General features: G+C 37.2%; 1 protein-coding gene across 1 annotated transcript in view; it reads right to left on the bottom strand.

Annotated features, from left to right (window-relative positions):
* The window catches only part of LOC121725292 (synaptic vesicle glycoprotein 2B-like), a 61,835-nt gene that overhangs the window by 21,450 nt on the left and 13,364 nt on the right, over positions 1 to 27,021 (bottom strand). The window contains exon 2 of the mRNA XM_042112183.1: positions 15,437 to 15,490. Coding sequence (XP_041968117.1) covers positions 15,437 to 15,490 — 54 coding nt within the window. The remainder of the gene's footprint in view (positions 1 to 15,436; positions 15,491 to 27,021) is intronic.

Raw genomic sequence — 27,021 nt, 5'->3', positions numbered from 1 at the left:
ACTCAGAAAGTGGTGAAACAGGCTCTAAGTATTTTTTCCCAATTGAACATTTTAAACGACGAATATAGAGACGAACAAAAATTTTAGAAATTTGGCAACATCTTTATCTTAATTTTCCGTACTTACTTTAAAATTGATATAAATTCTTGCTGCCTGTTTGTCTGTTTGTTTGAATGTTGAAGTAGATACTCGTATACACAGTACACACTAATTCCTATAAATAATTAAGTAATAGATTAAGGGCCTGTTTCACCACTTCCTGATAAGGTGCCGGATAGGCTATCCACAACTTATTTGATTGATTCTCCATATTCTATCTGTCAAATTAAGTTGTGGATAGCCTATCCGGCACTAATCCGGAAGTGGTGAAATAGGCCCTTAGTGATTTAAAGGGATAAATTAAAACTTTATAATATTGTGTAAATTATATTTCGCACCCGTGCGAAGTCAGAGCGGGTTAGGTACTAGTGCGGATGCGTCCGCGCGAGCGAGCGGTTTGTAACGATTTACATAAATAGCGGCGGTAAAATTACATAAAATTGCTTATGAGCTCGCGGTGTAGCAGCTAAACCGCGCGTTCGGGCGGCCGCGTATACTGCGTGACTGGTGAGACATGTTCAATACTCGAGGACGTGATATTTGGCTATTTTATTAGATGAAAAAAAAACAAAAAAAATAATATTATCAATAATTGATCACTGAGTAAATATAGCTTAAAGTTAAATAATTATTTACCCAACGCATGGACACCGCGCGCGGGAAGGGTAGCATCTTTGGTGGCGCACGCCGCCGCGCGCCTGTCGCATGGTATACTTGCCTAGCCTAGCCGCGTAATTTACCTAGTGTCCATGATTCATTTATTTAAAGGGAAATTGGGAAAAAAATTAAGTACCTAATTTTATTACATAATTATAATGAGAATCAAGTACAGAGTATTCTCCTTATGTATTGAACATGTCTCACTAGTCATGCTGTATAAATCGTTTCCTTATGAAATTCTGTGCCTCGTTGTTTTGATTGAAGTGTAGTTATATAATTTAACCGAGCAACATGTAACGCGAACAATGTTTAATCTATTTCTGTGGACGATGAATGTAAACATCGCGACGTCTGGCCATTGTCTTCGCTTTTATTGTAAACTCTTTAGCGCAATCTGGCGAATTTTTAAACTAAACTGTTTTCATTTTAGGCTCTGTACACATAGTTATTGATGATAAAAAAGATACATACAGCCGAACGTATAACCTCCTCCTTTTTGGAAGTCGGTAAAAATCGTTATCATTACTATTTACTGTGCAAGTTTATCAACGTAGTTACTCTTATCTTCTTCCTAAACTTAGTATATGCCATATACGAGCTACGGAAGAAGAAAAACTAAGGTGATAGGGCTAATGCGTAATTTAGGGAACAGAAGCCTGGGAGCGATTGATAAATACAGTATCGAACATGGCAGCATTCAAAACGTTATCAAAATCAGTGTTAAATGACATATTAGTAAACACACAGTAAAAGTGATGAGACTAAAAGCATAAACACATAATAAACTATGATATTGAATGTACAGTACAGTCACTTCTTGGTGGAAATTCATCTTCAATTAAATATACACTTTCCTTGCACTTATTCCACTTTATTTCAAGATATTTACTAAGCTTCTTACATTGGGTATTAAACCATATAATATGCTGGGATTTTTTCTTTAGTTTAAGTTTTAAAACTTTATACAGTACCATTATTTCAGCTGTGTGTGTTTTTATACGTGGGAGAGCCATGCTTCGGCACGAATGGGCCGGCTCGACCGGAGAAATACCACGTTCTCACAGAAAACCGGCGTGAAACAGCGCTTGCGCTGTGGTTCGTCGAGTGAGTGAGTTTACCGGAGGCCCAATCCCCTACCCTATTTCCTTCCCTACCCTCCCCTTTTCCCTTCCCTTCCCATCCCTACCCTCCCCTATTAGGTACCCTATTCCCTCTTAAAAGGCCGGCAATGCACCCGCAGCTCTTCTGATCCTGCGAGTGTCCATGGGCGACGGAAGTTGCTTTCCGTCAGGTGACCCGTTTACTCGTTTGCCCCCTTATTTCATAAAAAAAAAAACATTTTCCCATCACAATTCATAACTCACAAAGCTTCAGTCATGGAGTTACTTAAAACTATTCAGTACTGAATTTTTCCGTGTCGTGTCAATAAGGCATTGTTCACAACTATTGAGCGACGTGTGGGTTTTTCTGAACTGCAACGGAAAGTCCCAATGCATATAAGCAATTACTTTAGCTGGGTGGCCAACCACCTCTATCCAAATAACAGAGGGAAAGTTTTTCGTGATAATATGTACTAGCTGTGATATTTTCCGTCGTGTAAATGTGATATTGCTCACTACGAACCGTCCGCGTCAGTAATCTTATAAACTGTATTAACTGATTACCTTACCCGGGTGTCATCGAAATTCTCATACATACGTAATACCTAGGTTCCTACACAATTTTTTTACAAACTATTTAAACACATTTTTTTTGTGTTTAAATATATTTTTGTAGTAAATTTACTACTAAATATTTAAAATTTAAGCACTTAAAAATATAGTAAAACACTAAAAATATATAAATAAATAGTTAATTTACAACAAAATATTTAATTATACAAAAAAATATTTTTAGAGTTTAAATTTCGATGGCACCCGGCCTCTTAAAGACAAAGTCCTAGTATTCCATGGCGGTGCAAAAAATATTTTACCATAAAAGTTGAAACGCAAGAAGAAAAAGCCGCTACAAAAATGAAGATATTATTATAATTACACAACATAACTAATATTATTATGTCTGAGATGGTATGAAATTTAGTATATAGGGGGTTTCGGGGGCGATAAATCGATCTAGCTAGGAATCATTTTCAGAAAATGTCTTTTTATTCGTTTTTTATCGATAATCGATAAACTGAAAAATATGACTCTTCCTGACATCTATTGGCGAATAATAATACTATTTTGCGAGCAACTAATTGTTTTAACGACCAGCAGATGACGTTATTAAGTAACACGAAGTCAATGAGTGTTTGCTATACCGAGCAAAGCTCGGTCATCCAGGTACTGTAATATAATTACACACGGTGCTACTCGCCAGTTCTGTTATGCTGGATCTTGGCTTGACACGCTACCGCGTGTCTATATTTGAACGTTTGAAGTTTGATAAAATTATTTGTTTCTTTCGAGAAATTGGAAAAACATTACGACGTACATTTAAGGGGACGCCGCGTTAAAGAAAAAAATCGTTTTATATGTTTTAGATCCATAAACCTATAATGCTAAAGACCAACAAAGAGTGCGAGAGAGAAGAAAATCTTTTATGGAATTATAACAAGATGAAAAGAGAGAGGCAGTCTAATGAAAATTGTAACCACTTTTATTTGACAGGTCGTCAAAAGTCGTCAGTCGTTTTTATGCCCTTTCGGTATTTCCAATATATTGTTCAATTTGTTTGTTATTTTTAATAAATATTATTATATTTAAAAATGATGACTTGTGCTGTAAGTGTTAGCAGTGTAAATCATAAGAATAATCCTGAAAAATATACATTTCACAGGTAATTAATCTTCATGTCCTAATTGCTACGAAGTGTTTATTTTTGCTATATTCTGTCTTTAGTTCTCTATTTCAAATAAAATATTGTGAATCCTCCCTTTTACTTTCATATTTTGCGTAACTAAAGGTACTATTGTTCTTAAATTACACAAATTTTGAAGAAAAATTTTTCATGAAAATATTTACATATACGCTAGTGCTTGAATCAAATTTATCGATATGCTTATCGATATTTTACATTAACATAAAACTAAAATAAAAATAATTTACCTTTATATTTATCAACTTGCACCCGGCCGCACATTATCCGAAATTTCTGATCAGCAAAATTCGGTTCGGTTCAGCAAAATCATACTAAAAGAATTTCTGACGTGTCAAAATGTATGAGCGGGGCGGGGCGTCCGAATTTTTATTTATTTTTATTATTTATTTATTTAATAGCTAATATAACTACTATAATATAGAGTAACTCTAAAACTAGAGGAAGGTTTATATTTATATATCATAATCATTTGTTTTACAGATTCCCTCAAGATCCTCTAATAAGAGGAAAATGGCTGAAATTAATTGGGCGTGTTGGTTGGAATCCCAAGAAAAATTCAACAATATGTAGCAAACATTTCATTGAAAATTTTTAAAGAAAAGGTAGAATAAATACTATTCTGGTTAAAGGAGCTATCCCAACTTTATTTGTACCAGTAAGTTTGACATACTGTTGCACTTGTTACTGAAGCAATTATTAAAAATAAGCAATTATAAGCACCCGCGCGGCTTCGCCCGCGTAAATTAGGAATTTTACAGAAACCGTACATTTTCCCATAAAAAATATTTTCCCGGTTTTTCCCGCATTTTCCTGAGTTTCTTCGGTCGTATTAGTCTTAGCGTGATAATATATTATATAATATAGCCTATAGTCTTACTCGATAAATGATTAATCTAACACTGAGATAAGTTTTTAAATCGGACCTGTAGTTCCTGAGATTGACGCGTTCAAGCAAACATACTCTTCAATGTTATTATATTAGGTAGGTATAGATTTTTTTTATCTATGGACGCTTCACATCACGTCAGTCTGGCCCCGTGGTAAGTACCTGATGGACTTGTGTTACAGGTACCAGACAACGGAAATATATTTAATACTTTTATACTATAGATATATTTAAGATTTTTATTATATGATACACATATTTAATACACATCCATGACCCAGGAACTTTGAAAACTTTTTGTTCCGTCGGCGGGATTTGAACCCGCAACCTCCGGCTTGAGCTACCAACGCGCTCACCACTGAGCCACAGAGGTCGTCAATCTATTTTTAGAAATAAAATAAAGATTTTTTTTTAATTATCGCTTGACAAACTCGAGTCTCGATCTAAAAGACTATGAAATGGTATAATATGGTAGTGATGATGATGATGATGATGATGATGAATGTAATTTGCATAGTAGCATATGGTTCCTGTTCTTAAAACAACGCCGAAACTCCCAAACTTGTATCTATAAAGAATCAGGAGTTCTCTCAGCACCTTCCGAACCACGGTATACCAGGTATATCTCGGTGCAAAATCTTACTTGTTGGTAGCATATGCTTAGAATACTTCTCACGAAACCGAAGTCACCACACGTTTCCCTATAAGTTTTGAGGAGTTCCCTCGATTACTTATAGATCCTTCATCAGATCACCACTTTTGTGAATATAAAAATCGGGTAACATACGGCGGAGTAATCGTTGAATATAAGAAAACGAACATAACACCTCCCCCATTTTGAAAGTCGGTTAAAATTGTAGCCTATGTGTTATTCTGATGTATAAGCTATATTATTGTAAAGTTTCATTAAAATTCGTTCAGTAGTTTTTGCGTGAAAGAGTAACAAACATCCATACATCCACACATCCATACATCCAAACAAACTTTCGCCTTTATAATATTAGTAGGATGTAGCCTATAATATATTATCACGCTAAGACCAATAGAAGCGGAGCACCAATGAAGAATGTTTCAAAATCGGGTGATTTTTCCTATTGTGCTGCGTAAACGATAAAAGTTTCGCAAAAATTGGCAGAATTTTCTTTATTTACCCATGAATTAGTTACTCTCTCGGGTCTGTGGCTGTTTGGTTGTTCGTTTTGTTCGGTGTTGCTATGTGTCTGTGCGGATGATTTTCTTGCTCTCTGTATTCGATGCCTATCCCTATCCTGGCTGAGGCGAGCCTCACGCTCTACAGATGATTCTCTTTCTCTCTGTATTCGATTTCTCTCACTATTCTGGCTGAGGCGAGCCTCACGCTCTACAGACGATTCTCTTTCTCTCTGTATTCGATTTCTATCACTATTCTGGCTGAGGCGAGCCTCACGCTCTACAGACGATTCTCTTTCTCTCTGTATCCGAATTCTATCATTTTTCCGACTGAGGCGAGCCTTATGCTCTACAGACGATTCTCTTTCTCTCTGTATCCAAATTCTATCATTTTTCGACTGAGGCGAGCCTCACGCTCTACAGACGATTCTCTTTCTCTCTGTATCCGATTTCTATCACTATTCTGGCTGAGGCGAGTCTCACGTTCCGTTGACGATTCTTCATCTCTTGCTGAACGTGCTCTTTTGGCATTCACTGTACTACGACCTATGTTCGAACGACGACGTCTTCCAGGCATGATCGTATAGTAATACCCACAAAGCAACAAATAACCCAATCGTAAAGCAAAAACAAAAGTCCGTTTTTCTAACCAAGTCAAATATATTTTTATCGACAATTCAGAAACCAAAGAACCAGAAACAATGAATATCTGAAAGAAAGCGCTGTGGTTGCTCCTCTGCGTTACCGTCTGCACAACCACACAATGACGAAATACACTATCTACTACAATAACATAAGCCCGAAGCTTATGAGAGCCCCCGGCCGGTTCCGCCGTAACCGCTATGTCCCTCGGCCGCCGCCGCGCGACATATTTTTTGATTCCGCGTAAGTTTATACGTTTGAAAACTTCTAAAGTATTGATCGAAATTGTATAGTGTAAAAGACAATTATAATCTACATTGAATGTCTTAGCTTCCAAACATGTTTATTTGGATAAGGGTTAATGTTGTAAATTGTTAAAATCGCTTCGTAAATAAGCCATTATTTTTTGTAAAAAGTAAAGAACAAAAATGGCTATTGTGAGTTATCCCTAAGAAATAGACATATACCATCGCGGACTTTTTTGTTTACCTTATTAAGGTGTACAATACTGTAGTACATTATTTTGATCTATCTCGTAGGGTTTAGCCAGCGTTTGCAATATAAACGCAAAAAAATGAATTTATTTACGACATAACATTAGAAACCTCTAAAATTATCAGTGTTTCTCTACCATATTATGCATATGTTATACATATAAACCTTCCTCTTGAAACACTCAATCTATTAAAAAAAACCGCATCAAAATCCGTTGAGTAGTTTTAAAGATCTAAGCATACATACACACATACATACAGACAGCGGAAAGCGACTTTGTTTTATACTATTTAGAGATTATTGCTTTTTAGTTCATTTAAGATTATACTTAAATGAACTAAAAAGTATTAAATAATCCTTATTCTGTACTCAATCTTCAAAATTTTGAAGTCGGTACCAGTCCTAAGTATATAAGTTGCTGTTATACCTATTCTGTCAGAGAACTGCCGATTAGGTTAGCTGGTACCGATTGCAAAAATAATGAAGATTGAGAACAGAATTAATACTGAGTACAGAATAAGAATTATTTAATACTTTTTAGTTCATTTAAGTAAAATATTACTATCGCCATTACCCTATAAGTCGGTTTTAATTTTTTGCTTAAAAAATAATAATTTTACTCTTTTTAGCTGTCCTTAACGTTTTCTATAATTACAGTTGGTGTTAAAAAAAATCAAAATCAAAATTGTTTTATTTCTGTACAAATCTTAAATAAATTATATTTTCAGAATACATGGTGCCTACCACCAGTTCGGGTACTAAGCCGACGAGAATAATCGGCGTAAGAAAATCGCACGGGGCCCACTTTTTACCAAAAAAAGTGAGAAAAAAAATAATCTTTTAAAATAAAATTTACAATGCTGTAACTAAAAATTATACAATGTAAACATAGATAGACACATAATAATTGTAAGTCATGTAGAAGTAGCCTTGCAAGCAGTCATTCAGCATTCTACTCCCAAGATGTGCCATCGCTTATGAAATCATTGGCTTTGGCACAAAACGTTCTTTGACTACTTTTTTAAATTTATTAATCAAAAGATTTTGAACGTTTTCTGGGACCATATGTTCCCATTTGAATATCAAGGAGTCAACTCGATTTCTCATGGTTTCCATCACCAGACCACCACTTTTGTGAACATTATACCTACTCGGAACAATACAATGTACAACAAAAGAAAAATTTTGATAATCGGTTCATAAACGGCGGAGTAATCGTTGAACATACATAAAAAATATATCCACAGCCGAACGTCTAGACTCCTCCTGTTTGGAAGTCGGTTAAAAATAATTTTAATAAAAAATATTATGATATTTTATGATATGTATTTAATTTAAGAATAAAATATAATATACTATGTGTGTTGTTTACTTTCAACGTTTACTTTCAATGTAAGGGCTAATTTACCAGATAGATTTTACCTGAGTAATAAATAAGTAATATATAATGTGTTATGTGTATATTATTTACCCCTATAAGAACCTCATGTCATAACATATCCGACGATTGAAAAATCATTCCAAAAGAAAATGTGTATCTACTTTTCAATCGTCACCAAAATTTATGATACCTAATTTGAAATACAAACCTGTCAAAGTTGCATATTATTTATTTCTTATAGAAACTGAGGTAAATTAACTCGACCGGACTATACTATCGATAGCAAAATACTATACTATCGACAGTAAAATATACATCACTAGCACACGCACACATTGACAGATCGAAAATGGTCACGCATTTTCGGGTTGTCAGGTGGTCTATACGACAGTATATATTAAGTCTATGTTTAGATCGCTTGTTTTCTATAAGAGGCTGGGCCGGCCTCTCATAGAAAACGAGAAATGGAAAGGGCGTAAGCGACAAAATGGTTTTTGTCGCGTAATTTAAAAACCATAAATATATATCATATAAGCTATGGGCAAATTATAGTGTATGCTTGAACTAATCTATGTACAAATTTTGGAAGCTTAAATCACTCTCCTCTGTTGGAAAATTAGAATCCCTGTTTTTATAGAGGTATTTTTGATTGATTATTTTGTGTTAGACCAATCGTGTTATGCTATGAGTAATTCAAAGACAAAGACATGATGATTACTGACACTGAAATTTAATTTCTAAGCTTTAGTCATTGCTGAGAAAAATCGTCATCGCTACAGCCAAATTATCAAGGCGTCGCCTTAAATGAAAATCCACACAATTTGTACTGTACTTATCGTATTATGAAACAAATGTAAAGTTGTTAATTAACTATTTTCTTTCTTTCTATTAATCCCTCGATCGTGGATTCTTGGAAATCTATTGTTGTCGCGATAGGTTGTTAGGTTAATATTAAGTTTCCTTAAAAGTACGAAAAGTCCTTGACCTAAGCAACAACTCGACCTTGTTGCTTGAAATTTAGAGCTCCTCGATTAGCTTAACGATTCATCGGCCATCACTGGCTTTTAGCTAACGAGGGGCGCGGGTCGTGACGTCACCGACAGCACCGAAGGTCTTCCACTGTATCCGCTGAATATTCCTGAACGACCTTTGACGGCCGTAGCCCGTAACATAAAAGCGGTAACTGCGATTGATCGTTTCGATCCGGCGAATATGAATTGAAGGAAACAAATATAAGGACCATTTTGACCAACCACTGGCAGAGCAGGCAAAGGAGTTTATAGCAGTTTTTTTACATCGAAACAGTAGAAAGCTATCACCATTATCTTAGGAAAAGAGAAATAGATGATATAATATGTCATTAATTAGCCCAAGACTAACTTCAGCCCAGACATGCGAAAGTCAGCTTAATTCAATAAGTATTAGTTTACAAAGTAATGGTCTGTAAGACTGTATGTCTGCAACTCCGGTACGAAAATCTTTCTCGAACTAGAACTACATTTTCCGCCATAGAATCCTATAAGCACATAGCACTCGCCTTAACGATGACGACATACGAAATTTCATTCAAAATCGGTCCCTCGGTTTAAACATGAAAAGGACAGAAATACCTTCGAATTTATAATAAACACTGTATGTTTATTATAAAGGTGTTTCTGTCTGTTTGTTACTTCTGCAGGGCTAGCATAACAACAATAGACATGGGAAAGAATCGACATTCTGACAGATTTTATCGACAAAATGGCGGATTTCCATTGTCTAACTGTCACTTTGTCTATGTATTTGTAATTCCGCGCCCATGACGTCGCTTAAAGGTTGGAAACCCGCTACACAAAGCAGCAGCAGACGACGCGCGACGTGTCGTCGTGACACTACTGGTTTCTATGTATATTTTGTTAGTGTCGCTAGCTTCGTGACGATAGCTACTGCAGAGAGTGTACTGTAGTGTCGCGACGGTAAGTCGCGTGGTCTGCAGTTGTCGCGTGTTGCTTGGTTAAAACTTGTACCTTAGGGTTAAATCCATGTTAAATCCATAGACTTAATATATTATAGGTTTATGGTTAAATCAGACAGTCGCGTCGTGACTCGTGACGTGTAGATGCATTTCTAGATTTGTATGGATTTGGCACATTTGGCAGATTTCAATTGCTTGAGAGGTTGTGCAAAACTGTAAAATCGCGTTGCGGTCTGATTTGACCCTTAAACGTCGTATGACGTACGGTCTGTGCCCCCGCGCGTGCCAAAATCTATAAAAAAATGAATAATAATGAAATTAAGAGCGTAATAAATCTCACGTTTTAGATGAGGCCGTTAAAAGGAACAATAAAAACTGTTTGATCGGCTTGACATATTGTTTGGTCCGCGACCGCCGCGTCTGGGCCTCGTAAACTCCCAAGGTCAACAGGCCAGACTAAATACTGTCATATCACATGTTAGGGGAATATCTGTAAAAAATATTTTCATTGGTAGAGTGTAGACCTACGAGGAGGCACAAGCTGAGGCTTATACCTGGTAGGCCGCGTAGGTATATTATAAATGAGAAAGCGTGTTTGTTTGCTAGTTGCTACCTCTTCTCGCATTTCAATTGAGATGAGATTTCGTATGGAGAAACAGAGAAAGTGACAGGAAAGGACAGTATAATTTTATGTTGCGAAAAAATGCACGGTTACGCAAAGATATCCGAATTGTCGCTCAAAGGACGCTGGCGGTTCTTCAGTTGGTCCTTCAGTTCAATACGGATTAACGGTTAGCAAACATTTACTTAGTAATAAAGCATCTTATGTGTTGTAGTTCTGTCGACATCGTAACTTTGAAGTTCGCAAATACTCATGACATTTTATTGAAATTTTATTAGTGCGTTGTAAGCGTACGAACGCTTACAACGCACTAATAAAATTTTGGCCTAGTCTAATTACTTAATAATAATAATGTTACCATTTAAAATAACATTGTTGCCTGCAGTCAATTACAGTGTAGTCATTTCAATACATAATTCATTCTGTAACATATTGCTATTAATACGTAAATATAATTATGTTGATTAGTCATACTATGTAACAGATTTTAGACGTCATTTTGATAAACAATTTTACGACTCGGATATTAATTGTGTACCTATATCGACACAAGGAAAAACATTTTTTTTTCTATTGAAAATAATTTTTATTACGTTTACAGTGTATTAGTTTAATACATATCTAAATATAAAACAATAAAAATATTAAAAGCTTATTTAAATTAGCCTTAATTGGCTACAATGACGTCCTTTAAACATTGTGGCCAGTTATCATTAGAAACACGGACTCTTTCCATGGGAAAATTCTTCACTGCCAGTCATATGGATTGTTTTAGTGACTCCAAATTTATATCACGGCATTTACAGCAAGCCATACTCTCTAAAACCGACCAAAAATTATAATCCGGTGGATTAAGATCGGGACTAGACGACGATCAGTCTTCAGCTCTGATGAAGTCCGAAACGTTCGTTTCCAACCAAGACCAAACCGACCGAGCTTTATGACCCGGCGCCGAGCATTGTTGGAAGGACCATTCTTGATTATTGAACTTAATGTTGAACCTTAGAACTTCGAGCATAAATAAAACCATTTTGTTTGTTAAAATGTTGCTTAATTGTAAAAAAAATCTCATCCGTAAACAAACATTTTTTGTGACCTCCCTTTGCGTACCGCTTCAGTAGTAGTTAAAATGTTACCACCCTTTCTTTTTTAAATTATCAGTTAGGAAATAACCAGTACGTCTTTTGTAGGCTTAAGGTTCTTAGTCATCATTTAAAATACATGACATGGTTCTAGGTGCTATCTTTATCTCGTGAGATAAAATCTTGTACTTTCGAACCGATTTTTTTTCAAATTCTTTCCCTTACTGCTTTAACCACCTTTTTCGTACGAACACTGCGTGGACGGCATCTTTTTCTACCACAAGCAGAGGAGGTCTCATTGTACTTATTAATGGCCCGGTACACAAACATTTTACTAATACCAAGCGTATGGAGAGTTTTAAAAATGACATTGGACTCCATACCTACTTTGTGTGATGCAATCACAGCGATTTGGTTCATTTGATCACCCCACTCCATTTCAATATCGCAAAATATTGTAAAATACATTGGCGCCAAAAATTACAGAATCCAAATTCAAATATAATATTTTGTTTATTTTTACTAGTGACAGTATTTATGGCCAGACTAAGTATTATTATGTTTTTAAGTAGATAAGTATTGTTTTTATTGCTAGATAAAAGTTAAATAATATAAATAACCTCAATATAGTAAAACTACGAAATAGAAGTCACATAAAAATATATTCAACCACATTTTGTGATAATAATACAATTTATAATTTCATGAAAATTAGGTGAAAGTCTAGAAAAGCCAAATAAAATAAATTATGAGAATTCAGGAAACTAGCAGGAGGGACGCCTTATCTTATATCTTTAAACGAGCAATTCTAATTGGAATCTCGGAATCGGCTCCAACGATTTTCATGAAATTTAGTATATACCTAGGGGGTTTCGGGGGCTATTAATCGATCTAGCTAGGAATCATTTTATTTGTGTTTTATCGAATACCGAGCAAAGCTCGGTCAAATAGCAAGTCTGTATTTAAACGTAAAATGCTTATGTCAGATTACTAAAGTGTTTTTATTTTTATTTTCCATCTATTTGCTAACGAATTTGATTGGTTTGCGTAAAAAACTTAATCAACAACGTTCTTGAAAAACCGAATGGCGTTGGACGAAATCCATAATTTATGTTACAAATAAATAGTTACAGTCTATTTAATTTCCAACAAACAGCGACGAGTGACGTCACAATACACTAAATGGGCCGGTTTAATAGTTTGTCGTAAACTGTATGTCTGTACGTAACGATTATGTTCGGCCTTGGACGAAAGTTCTTTTCCATGGCACGCATTTAGTACTCATAGTCTCTCAGTCTAGGTCACTCTAGTTAAGCGGGAGAGCCATGCTTCGCCACGAATGAGCCGGCTCGACCGGAGAAATACCACGTTCTCACAGAAAACCGGCATGAAACAGTGCTTGCGCTGTGTTTCGCCGAGTGAGTGAGTTTACCGGAGGCCCAATTCCCTTCCCTATCCTCCCCTTTTCCCTTCCCTTCCCATACCTACCCTCCCCTATTATCCTATTCCCTCTTAAAAGGCCGGCAACGCAACTGCAGCTCTTCTGATGCTGCGAGTGTCCATGGGCGACGGAAGTTGCTTTCCATCAGGTGACCCGTTTGCTCGTTTGCCCCCTTATTTCATAAAAAAAAAATAAGCCGAGTTTTGTTTATGTTACGGGTAAATTGATAAATTCTTAAACGTTTCATCGGGGTCCCATAAATACGAGCCTGGAGAGGCTGGTAGGCATTATAACAGCTTGTACGTAAGAAACTACTAATAACCTCGTTAATGTATGAAGTAATCGGTTCAGTGGTTTGGGCGTAAAGAGGTAACAGACAGACAGACACGCTTTCGCATGTATAATATTAGTATGGATAAGAGAATTTACCTGTATTACCGACGCTATTAATTTTCGGACTAATTTATAAATTATTATAAATATGTACCAAAATCACAAAATGCTCTTTCAACGCTGCTACTTTCACAGTGAACTCTTTGTAAGGCACACATACACACTCTAAAGTATTATCACTTATTTTTGTTACAATATAATATATGTGTTAGTTTTTTACACCCTGTATTAATTATAAATTTCGTTTTTCAAACCGTCATTTTGTTGAAGTCAAAACTTTTCAAATTATCATTGAGCCTCCTTTTTGGAAGTCGTTTAAAACCAAAAATATAATCTTCATATCGTACAATGTATATCGCAATGTATCTTTTATTATTCTTGATCAATTTTATCAAAATATCAGATGCCCGTAATACAAGTTCTTATCACGGGAACAGATTTTGGTGTGAAACGTCAAAAACATAGCCATTATTATTTTCAAACAATACCACAGCGATAATGCATTATAAGTTATAACCTGTATGAAATCCGATACATCCACATAGAAGTATTTACTGTCGGTATTTACCCACCCTTGAGGGCGAAGGTCGCCGCTCCCTGCCACTAATAAAACTGCTTGATAAATTACTACAAATTCCGCGCCAAATAAAAGATGACGCGACGGTCATTTTGAAAAATTGATTCTTTCACGATTCAAGCTCATATTTATTGTTTCGTATATTTATCAAAAGAAATCTGAGAAAGTTTTCTTCCGCGAGTGATTTCTTAAACTGACAATTATAATTTTTAATAATGTGTGAACATTTTTTCTGTAAAATATAACGAAGCGTGTAGAGTGAAAGAAGTGGTCTTGGCAATGTTTATTATGAAAGCAATTATAGCAAGTGTTTCTTTATTGTCTCTTTGTATCGCCAAGTGCGAGTCGAACTCGCGCACGTAGGGTTCCGTACCATTATAGAGCAAAATTAGGCCAAAAATTGTGTTTTTGTATGGGAGCCCCCCTTAATTTTTTATTTTATTTTAATATTATTATTAAAAATTAAAGAACAAGTATAATTAAGGATTTTGAGAAAAATTGAAGTACCTGTTGTCATTATTGATATAGAGCAAAAAAAGTAAAAAAAATCACGTTTGTTGTATGGGAGCTCCCCTTAATTTTTTATTTTATTTTAATATTATTATTAAATATCAAGTTACACGTATAACTAAGGACTTTGAGAGAAATTTAAGTGCCCTACCTGTTGCCATTATTGATATAGAGCAAAAAAAGTAAAAAAAATCACTTTTGTTGTATGGGAGCCCCCCCTTAAATATTAATTTTATTTTGTTTTTAGTAATTGCTGTTATAGCGGCAACAGATATACATAATCTGTGAAATTTTCAACTCTCTAGCTATTACCGTTCTTGAGTTACAGCCTGGAGACAGACAGACGGACAGACATCGAAGTCTCAGTAATAGGGTTCCATTTTTACCCTTTGGGTACGGAACCCTAAAAGCTGTGTTTACTAGTAACATGCATCTATAGAGGTAGTTTATTTTACGGTCAATCCCGCCTTGTAATTTTGCCGACTTATAACGTCAGTTTTTGCCTAGTGTATATATAAAATTATATACCTACCCTATATTTTGCAGATTCTACTTTCCCTATTTCATCATACAGCCCAACCATTTCCATGTCTACTTTGCCCCACTCTCACGTGTACTTTGCCCCACCCCCACGTGTACTTTGCGGTACTTCCCATGTACTTTGCCCTTCCTGCTTCCTCACTTACCGGCGTGATGCAGGGCGGTCTCGAAGGGCGCCCGCTGCAGTCTCTCCTTACTCTCTGCCAACAAAACACAAATAGATTACATTCATTGCCAAACCGAGATTGTGATCGTCATTGCGACCGTGATGATTATCGTGATCATCATCATCAGCGTCACTTTCGTCATTTTTTTTAATGAAATAAGGGGGCAAACGAGCAAACGGGTCACCTGGTGGAAAGCAACTTCCGTCGCCCATGGACACTCGCAGCATCAGAAGAGCTGCAGGTGCGTTGCCGGCCTTTTAAGAGGGAATAGGGTAATAGGGGAGGGTAGGGAAGGGAATAGGGTAGGGGATTGGGCCTCCGGTAAACTCACTCACTCGGCGAAACACACGTTTCACGCCGGTTTTCTGTGGCCCATTCGTGCCGAAGCATGGCTCTTCCACGTATAATTATGATGATTAGATATGTAGGGAACCTCTACAACATTCTCGTAACGATAACTATACTGTTAATATAACTTCCGTAGTAATTTAATATGCTAATATTAAATATTCAAGATCTATTTTTGCATTGAACAAGCTCCGAAACTACTGAACCGACTTTGATGAAATTCAGCACAGATATTGTCAAGAGCACGGAGATAATCATAGGCTACTTTTTGCCGTAGAATTCCGTAGAATTTTCCTAGTAATTTAAGGTAGGTAAAACACAAATATTATGAATACGAATGTGTTTTAAGATAATCACTTCAGGTAATGCGTATTTCGAGATTGTAAATAAAAAAGTTTATTGAACCTCGTGTGCGACCTACGCGGCTGTCATTGACAGTGCTATCGAAATAACTCGACCCAAATATACGACAAGATTTATACTGACTGTATCGCGCGATTTCGACCGTCGAAAAGACGACAATTTCCTCCTCTCATCATCATCATCAACATAACGATACTTAGTTTGAACGTATTCAAGTTTATTTTAAAGACATTGATTCCGTAAGTATTTATACTAGCGCAGAGTCAAAGGGAATTACCAAAACTAAACATAACAAATTCAACCTTAACTCCAAATTTTCAATGTTCTGTTTTTGGGAATTCACTTCGATGCACTTCGACTCTGTGCTATTATAAATTCACCTTTTCACGCTTCTTTAATCCTTCGATCGTGGATTCTTGGAAATCTATTGTTATTCTATTGTGTCTAGCTCACCGGTGAGCTTATGCGGCTTGAAGGATTATTTTTTCACAAATATCAGGATATTCAGGTACCATTTTAAAGAATTAGGAGTCACACTGCGAGGATATTTCAAATGAAAGATAATATATTCATCTCCACGTCTACACTATAAAAATTTTATAGCCGCATACAAATTTTTCACAAAAATACGTTTTAACCATCACAATAATCGCAAGAGATTAAAAAAATGAGGTTTAATTAGGTACCAGTACAGCTAAATACATTGACCTAAGGAAAATAAATATACAAAAAATTATTGCCTAATTAGTTCCCTAGATGAATAGCTAAATATTTTATATAAAAATAAATATAACATTTCCATTTATAAGAAAAATAAGAATCGGTCTCAAATTTCTTCATACATTTTCGCCCTATCTAGAACACGGCGAGCGTCGTAACCGCCACTGTACAAGGCGCGCTGATATTTAATGTTATTTTAATGTAATTAACATCGATATTCGTACTAACTTGCTAATTTTTGTAATAATTTTTGTGATAGCGTCCTTTACGGCCGTTCCCAATATTCAATCTATCTCTGGTTTGACATACAACCGATCGCAGCTAACATTGAATTGACATAAAATATATGTCTCTAATGTCTAATGTGAGGTATCAGGTATTCCTATCTCTAGTAGGGCAAAACCAGAGTTAGATCAAATATTGGGAACGGCCGTAAGTCGCTACGCCGCCGTAGTACCTGCCCGAGCCTCGGCTACGCCGTAGGCCGGCCGGGCTACGATTTCGTAGATGTCCATTGAAAATGAAAAAATTAAAAATATTTTATTTATTTCTAGATCATTTAAAAATTAACACTTTTAGAACGTCTTCATTGAGGCCCACAATCGGTTCGGGAACTTACTCAGCGAGATGCATCGGCGTAAGAAACTCGCATTGGTGATGATAATTTATTAGTAACTACATACTTGGACCCCGTGATGTTTACCGCAGTTTATTTAGAAAATAATTTGTGATTCTGTCCCGCAGTAAAAAGTAGCCTATGTGTTAATCCAGCGTATCGACTAGCTCGTATGGAGTTAGTTGAAATTCTATTATAATTGCTCCAGCCAGACTATGAAGAAGCAACAAACATACAAACTCACAAACTTCCGCCCTTATAATATTAGTGTGACTAGCGGGTCCGATAGATGTCGTTCCGTCATAATATCTATTAAATTTTAATTAAGTATTCTTTTTACTCTTTAATTCTATTTTCTCCCAATAACAACCATATTAGAAATGGAAATAGCGAAATTGGTTCAGCCGTTCTCGAGATTAGCGTTTACACACATATTTAGCAATAAATTTTGATATTATAGAACAATGTTATAAATTATAATATTACATGATTTGTATTATATTTTTCTTTTGCTATTGACAATATCGTTCTCCTATGGAAATAAAATTTAATTGTGAAAATTACCTATATAAAAGTCATGGCAAAAGATACTCTTTTTATTAATCAACTTCAATTTATTAAGATTATCTAACAAACTCTTCATCGTTAAGTTATCAATGTGCAACCGTTAAACCTTGTTTGCTTAATTTCAGTATAGATTATTATTATTATGAATACGTTCTATTGACCTTATCAGTAGAGATAAACCAGGGGGCTTACTCCCGAAACTGATATCGATTTCGATTTTCGATTTCAACGGTTTTTGACACTTCAGACATGCTAAAATAGCGCACGATCGTACTGCGGATCGGTTTGAAACTAGTTCAACCTCAATGGATTTTGCTATTCCTGACAGCTATGCTAGCGCACGATCGGGATGTGGCTCAATTTGGAACTAATCAGCATCGAAACATTCGCCAAATCGAAATCTTAGGTGCTCGCGAGAAACAAAATTGTCTGAGAATCGAATTTTAGATCGTTTACAAACGTCAAATTTCACGGTAGCAACAGAGGCATCGACATAGATTGAGATCGATTGTTGCCGAGTTAGGTAATGTAAACGTTTTTAGGGTCACTATGGTATCGATGCCTGATGGTAGTTCTGTCTCACAATAATTAGTGTGGGATGGGGACCGAAGGATGGCGGTAAAACCATCAACGATAGGGTCAGTGAAGAAATCCATGGTCATCAATGAGCTGCAGCATTGATGGTTTGATTCATTGGCCCCCTGTCAGATTGCCAATCCGCGTGCTCCGCGTGGCAACTATGAGCAAATGCCTCTTATGAAACGCACCAGAAAAAGATGGCCCCTAGTTCCCGGTAGCGGTACTATTCCTGGCCACGGTAGCGGCCATGGTAACGGTACTGCGAGGGGTGCTAAGAATCTTCGGGCTACGGATCGCTACCACCAACTGGACCTGGCGACGTACAACGGACGTACGCTTAGACTCGAAGACCACCTAGTCGAACTGGAGGTAGAATTGGAAAAAATCCGTTGGCACGTATTAGGGTTGTGCGAGGTCCGAAGACAAGAGGATAAGACACCATGACTCTGCCATCGGGTCGCCTTTTCTACTTCCGAGAGGGAGATCATACATCCCGGGGCGGCGTGGGATTCCTCGTCAACAAATCTCTCGTCGACAACGTTGTCGAGATCTCGAGTGTGTCGGAGAGGGTAGCGTACCTTGTTTTGAGACTCACCGATAGGTATTCTCTCAAGATAGTACAAGTATACGCACCAACCTCGACACATTCCGATGACGAAGTGGAGACCATGTACGAAGACATCTCCAAGGTCTTAAGACCCACTTCAATGTTGTCATGGGAGATTTTAACTCCAAAGTAGGAGTACGAGCTAGCGGCTAATCTTGCTTGGGACAGCACGGTGTTGGGATTCGAAACCGCAGGAGGCAAATGCTGGTCAACTTTCTCGAAAAAGAGGGGCTCTTCTTGATGAATTCCTTCTTAAAAAGAAGCCCCAAAAAAAGTGGACATAGCGAAGCCCTGACTCTGTGGTAAGGAACGAGATAGATTTCATTATTACGGATCGGAAGTATATATATTTAGGGATGTCTCTGTGATCAATAGGTTCAATACCGGTAGCGATCACCGACTACTGCGAGGATCCTTGAGTGTATGCTTCAAACTCGAAAGAGCCCGTATGCTGAGGTCTACTCTCCGACCCAACTCCCAACAATCCGTCGCTGACACCCAGAAATTTCAGTTACAACTGAGAAATAGGTTCGACGCTCTTAACATCTTGGAAACTACAATGGAAGTTGACGAGGCTTTAAATGCAATTGTGGAAAGCATACGGGTCGAAGGTGAAAGGTTTTGCAGGCCCAAGCATGCGGGCAGGAAATCCAAACTTTCGGATGAGACACTCAAACTTATGAGGGAACGGAGGGAAAACACAGACTCGGGTTCGTCAGATGTAAAACTTCTCTCGAGGCGAATACGGAAACTTATACGTAGAGATCTTCGCCGCTCGAATACGCTGGAAATCGCGGAAGCGATTGAGCGAGAGGGTCTAAAGTTTTCGTAAGGCGCCTCGGGAGGAGTCATCTGACGAAGGTGAAGAATAGCTGTGGCCAAATCGTTTCCTCACGAGGCCCCCCCCCTCGTCTTCTGTCCGAGATCGAGGATTTCTATAGCCGCTTGTATGCTTCACATGCTTCGCAACCTGATCCTCGTGATGACGACCCGCGTGCCAAACTCACCCGGCATCTTTCTGGCGAGCTTCCTGACGTCAGTATAGGCGAAATCGGATTGGCTCTGAAACAACTTAAAGGAGGAAAGGCCCCGGGGAGGGACGGAATTACGATCGAACTTCTCAGAGCGGGAGGCGAACCCGTCTTGAGAGAGCTTCGTAAAGTCTTTAATTTTGTCCTTCAACGGGGAGTTTCCCCCGAAGAGTGGCTTAAAAGCGAGGTGGTTCTCTTTTTTAAGAAGGGCGATAACACCCTTCTTAAAAATTATAGACCCATCTCGCTTTTGAGTCACATATATAAGTTGTTTTCTAGGATCATTACGAATCGCCTATCCAATAAACTTGACGAATGCCAGCCACCGGAGCAGGCTGGGTTTCGCAGAGGCTTTAGCACCATAGACCATATTCACACCTTAAGGCAAGTTGTACAAAAGTCACATGAGTACAGGCAGCCACTGTGCCTTGCCTTTGTGGACTATGAGAAGGCTTTTGACTCTGTTGAGACCTGGGCTGTTCTGGAAGCCCTGCAACGATGTCAAGTCGATTGGCGTTACGTCGAAGTTTTGAAAGGTCTATATAATGCCGCGTCTATGTCCGTCCGAGTACAGGGGGCCACAACAAGGCCAATCTATTTGCATCGAGGAGTGAGACAGGGGGATATTATTTCCCCGAAACTGTTCACAAATGCGTTAGAGGACGCCTTCAAGACCCTAAACTGGAAAGGACGTAGCATAAACGTTAATGGCAAGTACCTCTCACACCTTCGTTTCGCTGACGATATCGTCATATTGGCAGAATCGTTGGAGGACTTGCAGGAAATGTTGAACGACCTAAATAAATCTTCCCGGCGGATCGGTCTCGGGATGAACTTGGACAAGACGAAAGTCATGTTCAACGAACATGTTCTCCCGAGACCGGTTGCAGTTAACGGTGTCTTTCTCGAAGTCGTAACGGAATATGTCTATTTGGGGCACATACTGCAGGTAGGTAGACATAACTTCGAGAGAGAAACCGATAGGAGGATACAGTTGGGTTGGGCAACATTCAGGAAGCTAAGCCACATTCTCACGTCGCATATTCTGCAGAGCTTGAAGACGAAAGTCTTCGATCAATGCGTGCTTCCCGTTATGACCTACGGGGCGGAAACCTGGCCTTTTACAGCAGGGCTAGCTCGTAAGTTTTCCGTCGCTCAGCGTGCTATGGAACGCGCTATGCTCGGAGTTTCTTTGGCGGATAAGCTTCGAAATGAAACAATTCGTCAAAGAACTAAAGTCACCGACATAGTGCAGAGAATCAGTACGCTGAAGTGGAACTGGGCTGGTCACGTACCTCGAAGAACAGACGATCGCTGGAGTAAACTTACTCTGGAATGAAGACCAAGGCTGGGAAATCGGGGTGTAGGTCGACCTCCAACTAGGTGGGACGACGATCTCCGCTTAGTTGCAGGCCCATGTTGGATGCGAATAGCAAGAGATCGGTCATCTTGGCGTTCATTGAGAGAGGCCTATGTCCAGCAGTGGACGACTATAGGCTGATATGATGATGATGGTATCGATTGGTATGGTGTCGTTTTATTTTTTGTTGATAATAAATATTAATTCATTATTATTTTAACATAATAATATAGCTCGCCTGCAAGCTTTTTTAATGTGATTGATGGCACCTCCAATGTATCTCTACAGCTATACGGTCCCATTTAAGTTTGGTATCGTGCTTAGCTTGGGTCGCCCGCATGTATCCTTTTGCGATTCCTGGATTTTCTTCCAGGAATCTCAACAACATTTATAGGTTTTTTTTTTAATGAAAGAAGGGGGCAAACGAGCAAACGGGTCACCTGATGGAAAGCAACTTCCGTCGCCCATGGACACTCGCAGCATCAGAAGAGCTGCAGGTGCGTTGCCGGCCTTTTAAGAGAGAATAGGGTAATAGGGGAGGGTAGGGATGGGAAGGGAATAGGGGAGCATAGGGAAGGGAATTGGGCCTCCGGTAAACTCACTCACTCGGCGAAACACAGCGCAAGCGCTGTTTCACGCTGGTTTTCTGTGAGAACGTGGTATTTCTCCGGTCGAGCCGGCCCAATCGTGGCGAAGCATGGCTCTCCCACGTATAAATAAGTAAGGTGCGTCGGACGGACCATTATTGTCCAAATAAAAACTAACTTTTGATGTCTACAAAATATATTAGAATATGTATAGGTACTTATATGACAATGTTAAGTGTAACTACAAAAGAGAATTTACATATTTGTTTAATGTCAAAATGTTCCTTAACGAAAATAACCATTTTAAACCCACTAAAGTAGAAAATGAGCACATCCATCTAATGAGAAATGTATTTTTATGGTATGACAAACACAAACATTACATAATATTTCATATTTTTCGTAACCTTCTAATTTTAAATAACAATACAACATTGCCATAACGACGTTGAAAAGACGCCATGTCAACATCTCGATTTTGATACGATTTTGTTCCGGAATTCCTACGCGTTACAATGACATCAAAAACGAAATCGAAATCAGACTCGTATCAAGTTGATATCACTTTCGGGAGTAAGGCACCAGATCTGTGAAGAGTCGATCGAACTCGCGAGTACTCGCTCGTATCCGGTTATATCCGCTTCGGGGCGATACCTATCAATAAAGCTTCGGCCACACTGGTGAATGAACCCGGCTTACTGTAATATGACTGTACGAGGTAATGCTTGAAGTTTTATTTAACTGGTTGCACATTGACAACCAAAGGGATACTAAAGATTTTTTTCTGAATAGTGAGATCTCAATGATGGTATTTAAAAAGTGGCAGAGTAATTATATATTGTGGAAATTGAAAAGCAACATACGTCTAGCAGTTTTTAGAAAATAAATATTTATACGTGGGAGAGCCATGCTTCGGCACGAATGGGCCGGCTCGACCGGAGAAATACCACGTTCTCACAGAAAACCGGCGTGAAACAGCGCTTGCGCTGTGTTTCGCCGAGTGAGTGAGTTTATCGGAGGCCCAATCCTCTACCCTATTCCCTTTCCTACCCTCCCCTATTCCCTTCCCTTCCCATCCCTACCCTCCCCTATTACCCTATTCCCTCTTCAAAGGCCGGCAACGCACCTGCAGCTCTTCTGATGCTGCGAGTGTCCATGGGCGACGGAAGTTGCTTTCCATCAGGTGACCCGTTTGCTCGTTTGCCCCCTTATTTCATAAAAAAAAAAAAAAAAAATTAATTTGTTACTAGAAAGTTACTTGGGCAAAATATGAGTTATTTACATGAAATTGTTTTATTTTTAAAATTGTTTCCCCAAGGTCAGATATTTAGGTAACAGCAACAGCGCAATTTATTTGTAACTTATAAGTTACAAATAAATTGCGTTCAACCGACTTCAAAAACAAAATTTGTCCCCAAAAGTATGTATAAAATATTATGTGTTTTTATATCTGTGCTCGCATATCTCCAAACTACAAGTCCGATCTAAATAATTCTTTTGTTGGGGTACTCAGTATTATGCAACTTAGGGAATACTGCAAGTTTAATGAAAATCAGTTCAGTAATTTTTGAGATAGGGAATTTGAATTTTCAATTACGTTATGCGTATAATAATTATTTTTAAAAGAAAGTATTTTATTATAAACTTAATAAAATGAACCTTAAGCCCCTAATCTAACCTAACCAATAATTCACAGTTCTAAGTCGTATTACATTTCGTAGTATTCCATGAGCGTCATTACTCATAGTCAGTATGTCTGTAGTCATAACACTTAATAGGGATCCGTTTGTAAAAATTTAATCTGAATAAAAAACACTAGAGTTATGTCAAATCCCATACATTTTATAATCTTTCTTGGCTGCCAAAACACTCTGATTAATGACTCTGATTAAACGAAAGCCTGTAGTTATTGCAGTGTAAAAAGAAACGCAGTTAAATGAGTATAAATGACAAAACAAAGAAGCAACTGGTGGGCAGATGTCGAGAACAGCAGACATAACACGCTTTATTGATTGTTTTCAAACAATACTCGCTCGTATTTCAGTGTTGAGGAAAACAACAGTGCTATATTCCAACCCGTGAAGCGAGTCACACCTTCCACAAACTTGAACCATAAAGTTCAATCCATACGTCCATAATAATAATAATAATAAAAGCCTTTTTTCAGACAATACACGCTTACATAATATTTCAGAAAAATAATTATGACTCCACCAAGTCAATGACACCAACAACTTTGTCTGTTTGCCCCGCTTTGGCAAAGGCCTCCTCCATTGTTTTCCACTCTGTTCGGTTCCATTCCATACTTCCATACTAATATTGTAAATGCGAAAGCGTATCTGTCAGTCTGTTACCTCTTAACACACAAATTGCTGAACCGATTTTGCTGAAAATTTGTACAGAGATAGTTTGAGCGAAACGGGAAACGACACAGGATTGTTTTCAGAAAAATGTACGATTCCCGCACGGGCCTAGTATATAATAAGTTTCCTAGATTTGTCGCTAACAACAAGTATTAAAGATTCGCCTACTTTAGGTTTCAATTACAAAACTGAAGAAAACAAAAAATAAGCTACAAATGACAGATTACACGCAAAGTTCAAGAAGGTCTCTTCACAATTGCTGCGTTCTCACGAACATTAGCGGATTGTTTAATCCTTAATTGGCATCATCACAACATGACAACATACCAACACCAATCAATGTTCATAAAGCCTGACTTACCGCCGGCTGTTTTCGGAAAAAACCGCTTCGAACCGGCCAGAAGCGGTAAAACCGAGTGCAGTTGTCCAGTTAATTTCAGTATTTGAGTTTGTCTTTTTAAAAATAATTTATAATGGTTTAGGTTTCACAATATTGTTCATAGCGAATAAAGATTAAAAGAGTTTTAAGTTGCTGCTGTAAACCATTTTCAATTTATCATCGTTTAGTTGTTCAATGTTGTCGTTCCCTTGTTTTATCATTGGAACACGTCTGTGAGTCAATAAAATGTATTTTTCATGTTTTACTTATTACTTAATCAATTATAAAAACGTACAATAACTTGATTTTATGATGAAACTTTTTTCTGACCAACGACGCAAAGTTTTGTAAGAATTGACGTTTTAAAGGTTTTTCATACAATATTCTCTTAGAACAAGTAAGAAAATTTTCTAGAGCCAGTTTTGTATATATAGCACTATAAAGCAATAACTTCTATCGAACTGTACATCATTTTAATTTTACGAAAAAGGAGATTTTCAAGAGCCTGTTTTGTACTATAGCAATATAATACTATATTGCTATATAATATAATACTAGCAATATAATATAATACTATAGCAATAACTTATATCGAAAAAAAAAATTTTCCTTACCAAGACTATCACGTTTTAGCATAATATTTTCCGTATAGTACGTGGCTATACGGGCTCGTTCAAGCGAGTTATTGGTAAATCATCACAACAATAATAAGTGCCTATTGCGAGCGTAGAGCAAGATCAGTTCCATGTTTATCTACGATTTGATAAACCGTTTTTCCGCATAGAAATTACTACAAAAAGTTGAGTCATAATATTATGCTTTTGTTAACTTCGTCTAGTCTCTAAAGAGTTTTTTGTTTGGTAAATGTAAATGGAGACTTGGAGAGATGGTCATTTTTGTGCCTACGTTAATCCCAAAGCTTCCAATTCAACCCAACTACAACAAAGACAAAATAAGTTTGTTGGCTTTATATAAATCTCTATTTATTACAATAAATCGCGCTTAGCATTCTTGGTATCTATGAAAAGCTATGATTTTCTTAATGATTTATTTAAAAAGATAAAACCGACTTCAAAATTGTAGTGTAATAAAGAATTAAAATATGTAGGTATCTCAAAAACTACTGAACCGATTTTGATAAAACTTGCAGTATTCCCTAAGTTGAAAAATACCTAGTACGACAAAAAAAGAATCAATCAAAAAAAAAAGAAACAAATCAAAGTCGATCTATTTATTTAAAACGTAAAAGATTTTTAATATTGATATGATAATAACTGACGTACTAACTTGAGACAAAAGGTCCCCTAGGTAGGGACTGAATAAATTAACCGACTTGGTATTGCATGGATCTCATAAATTTTTACGGTATAAAAACTGAGTTGTGAGACTTGGTTTTTTTACAGGATGTTTTTGATGGGATCTCACTTCTTTTTGTAGAGTCCTACTTTTCTCCCTTTTGGTACCTTTTACTACTATAGATATCAATAACGATTTTTATAAAAAACAAATAAAACTAATAATTAATAATAATACAATCATTATGTATACAGTATTACTATAAGTACTACAGCTTGCCTTTCATGACTATCCAATATCCATACTAATATAATATTATTATTATAAATGCGAAAGTGTGTTTGTTTGTTTGTTTGATTGTCCTTATTTCACGGCCTAGCGAAGCAACCAATCGACTTGATTTTTGACGTAGACTTAGTTGAAAGGATGAAAAGTAACATAGGCTACAAACATAGGCTACTCAAAAGTAGCCTATGTTTGTAGCCTATGTTACTCTTCCAAGACCAAAATCTTGGAAAAACGTCAGGTTTCCAAAGGATGTTTACAAAAATATTCGTATTTTACGCGATTTTTGAATTCCACGCGAGCGAAGCCGCAGGCAAAAGCTAGTGCTTCATATATTATAAAGATACCTATCTACAACTATTACTCTTTCGAATGTACGTACGGAAATATCTATGGTACAATGATTCATAAATTGCAATTAATGTAACTTTGTAATCTTATACATGTATTTTTACAAAGTTAT

This window comes from Aricia agestis, chromosome 3 (genome assembly GCF_905147365.1).
Source record: "Aricia agestis chromosome 3, ilAriAges1.1, whole genome shotgun sequence".
In the NCBI taxonomy this organism is placed as follows: domain Eukaryota; kingdom Metazoa; phylum Arthropoda; class Insecta; order Lepidoptera; family Lycaenidae; genus Aricia; species Aricia agestis.
This window is presented reverse-complemented; position numbering and strand designations above follow the sequence as displayed.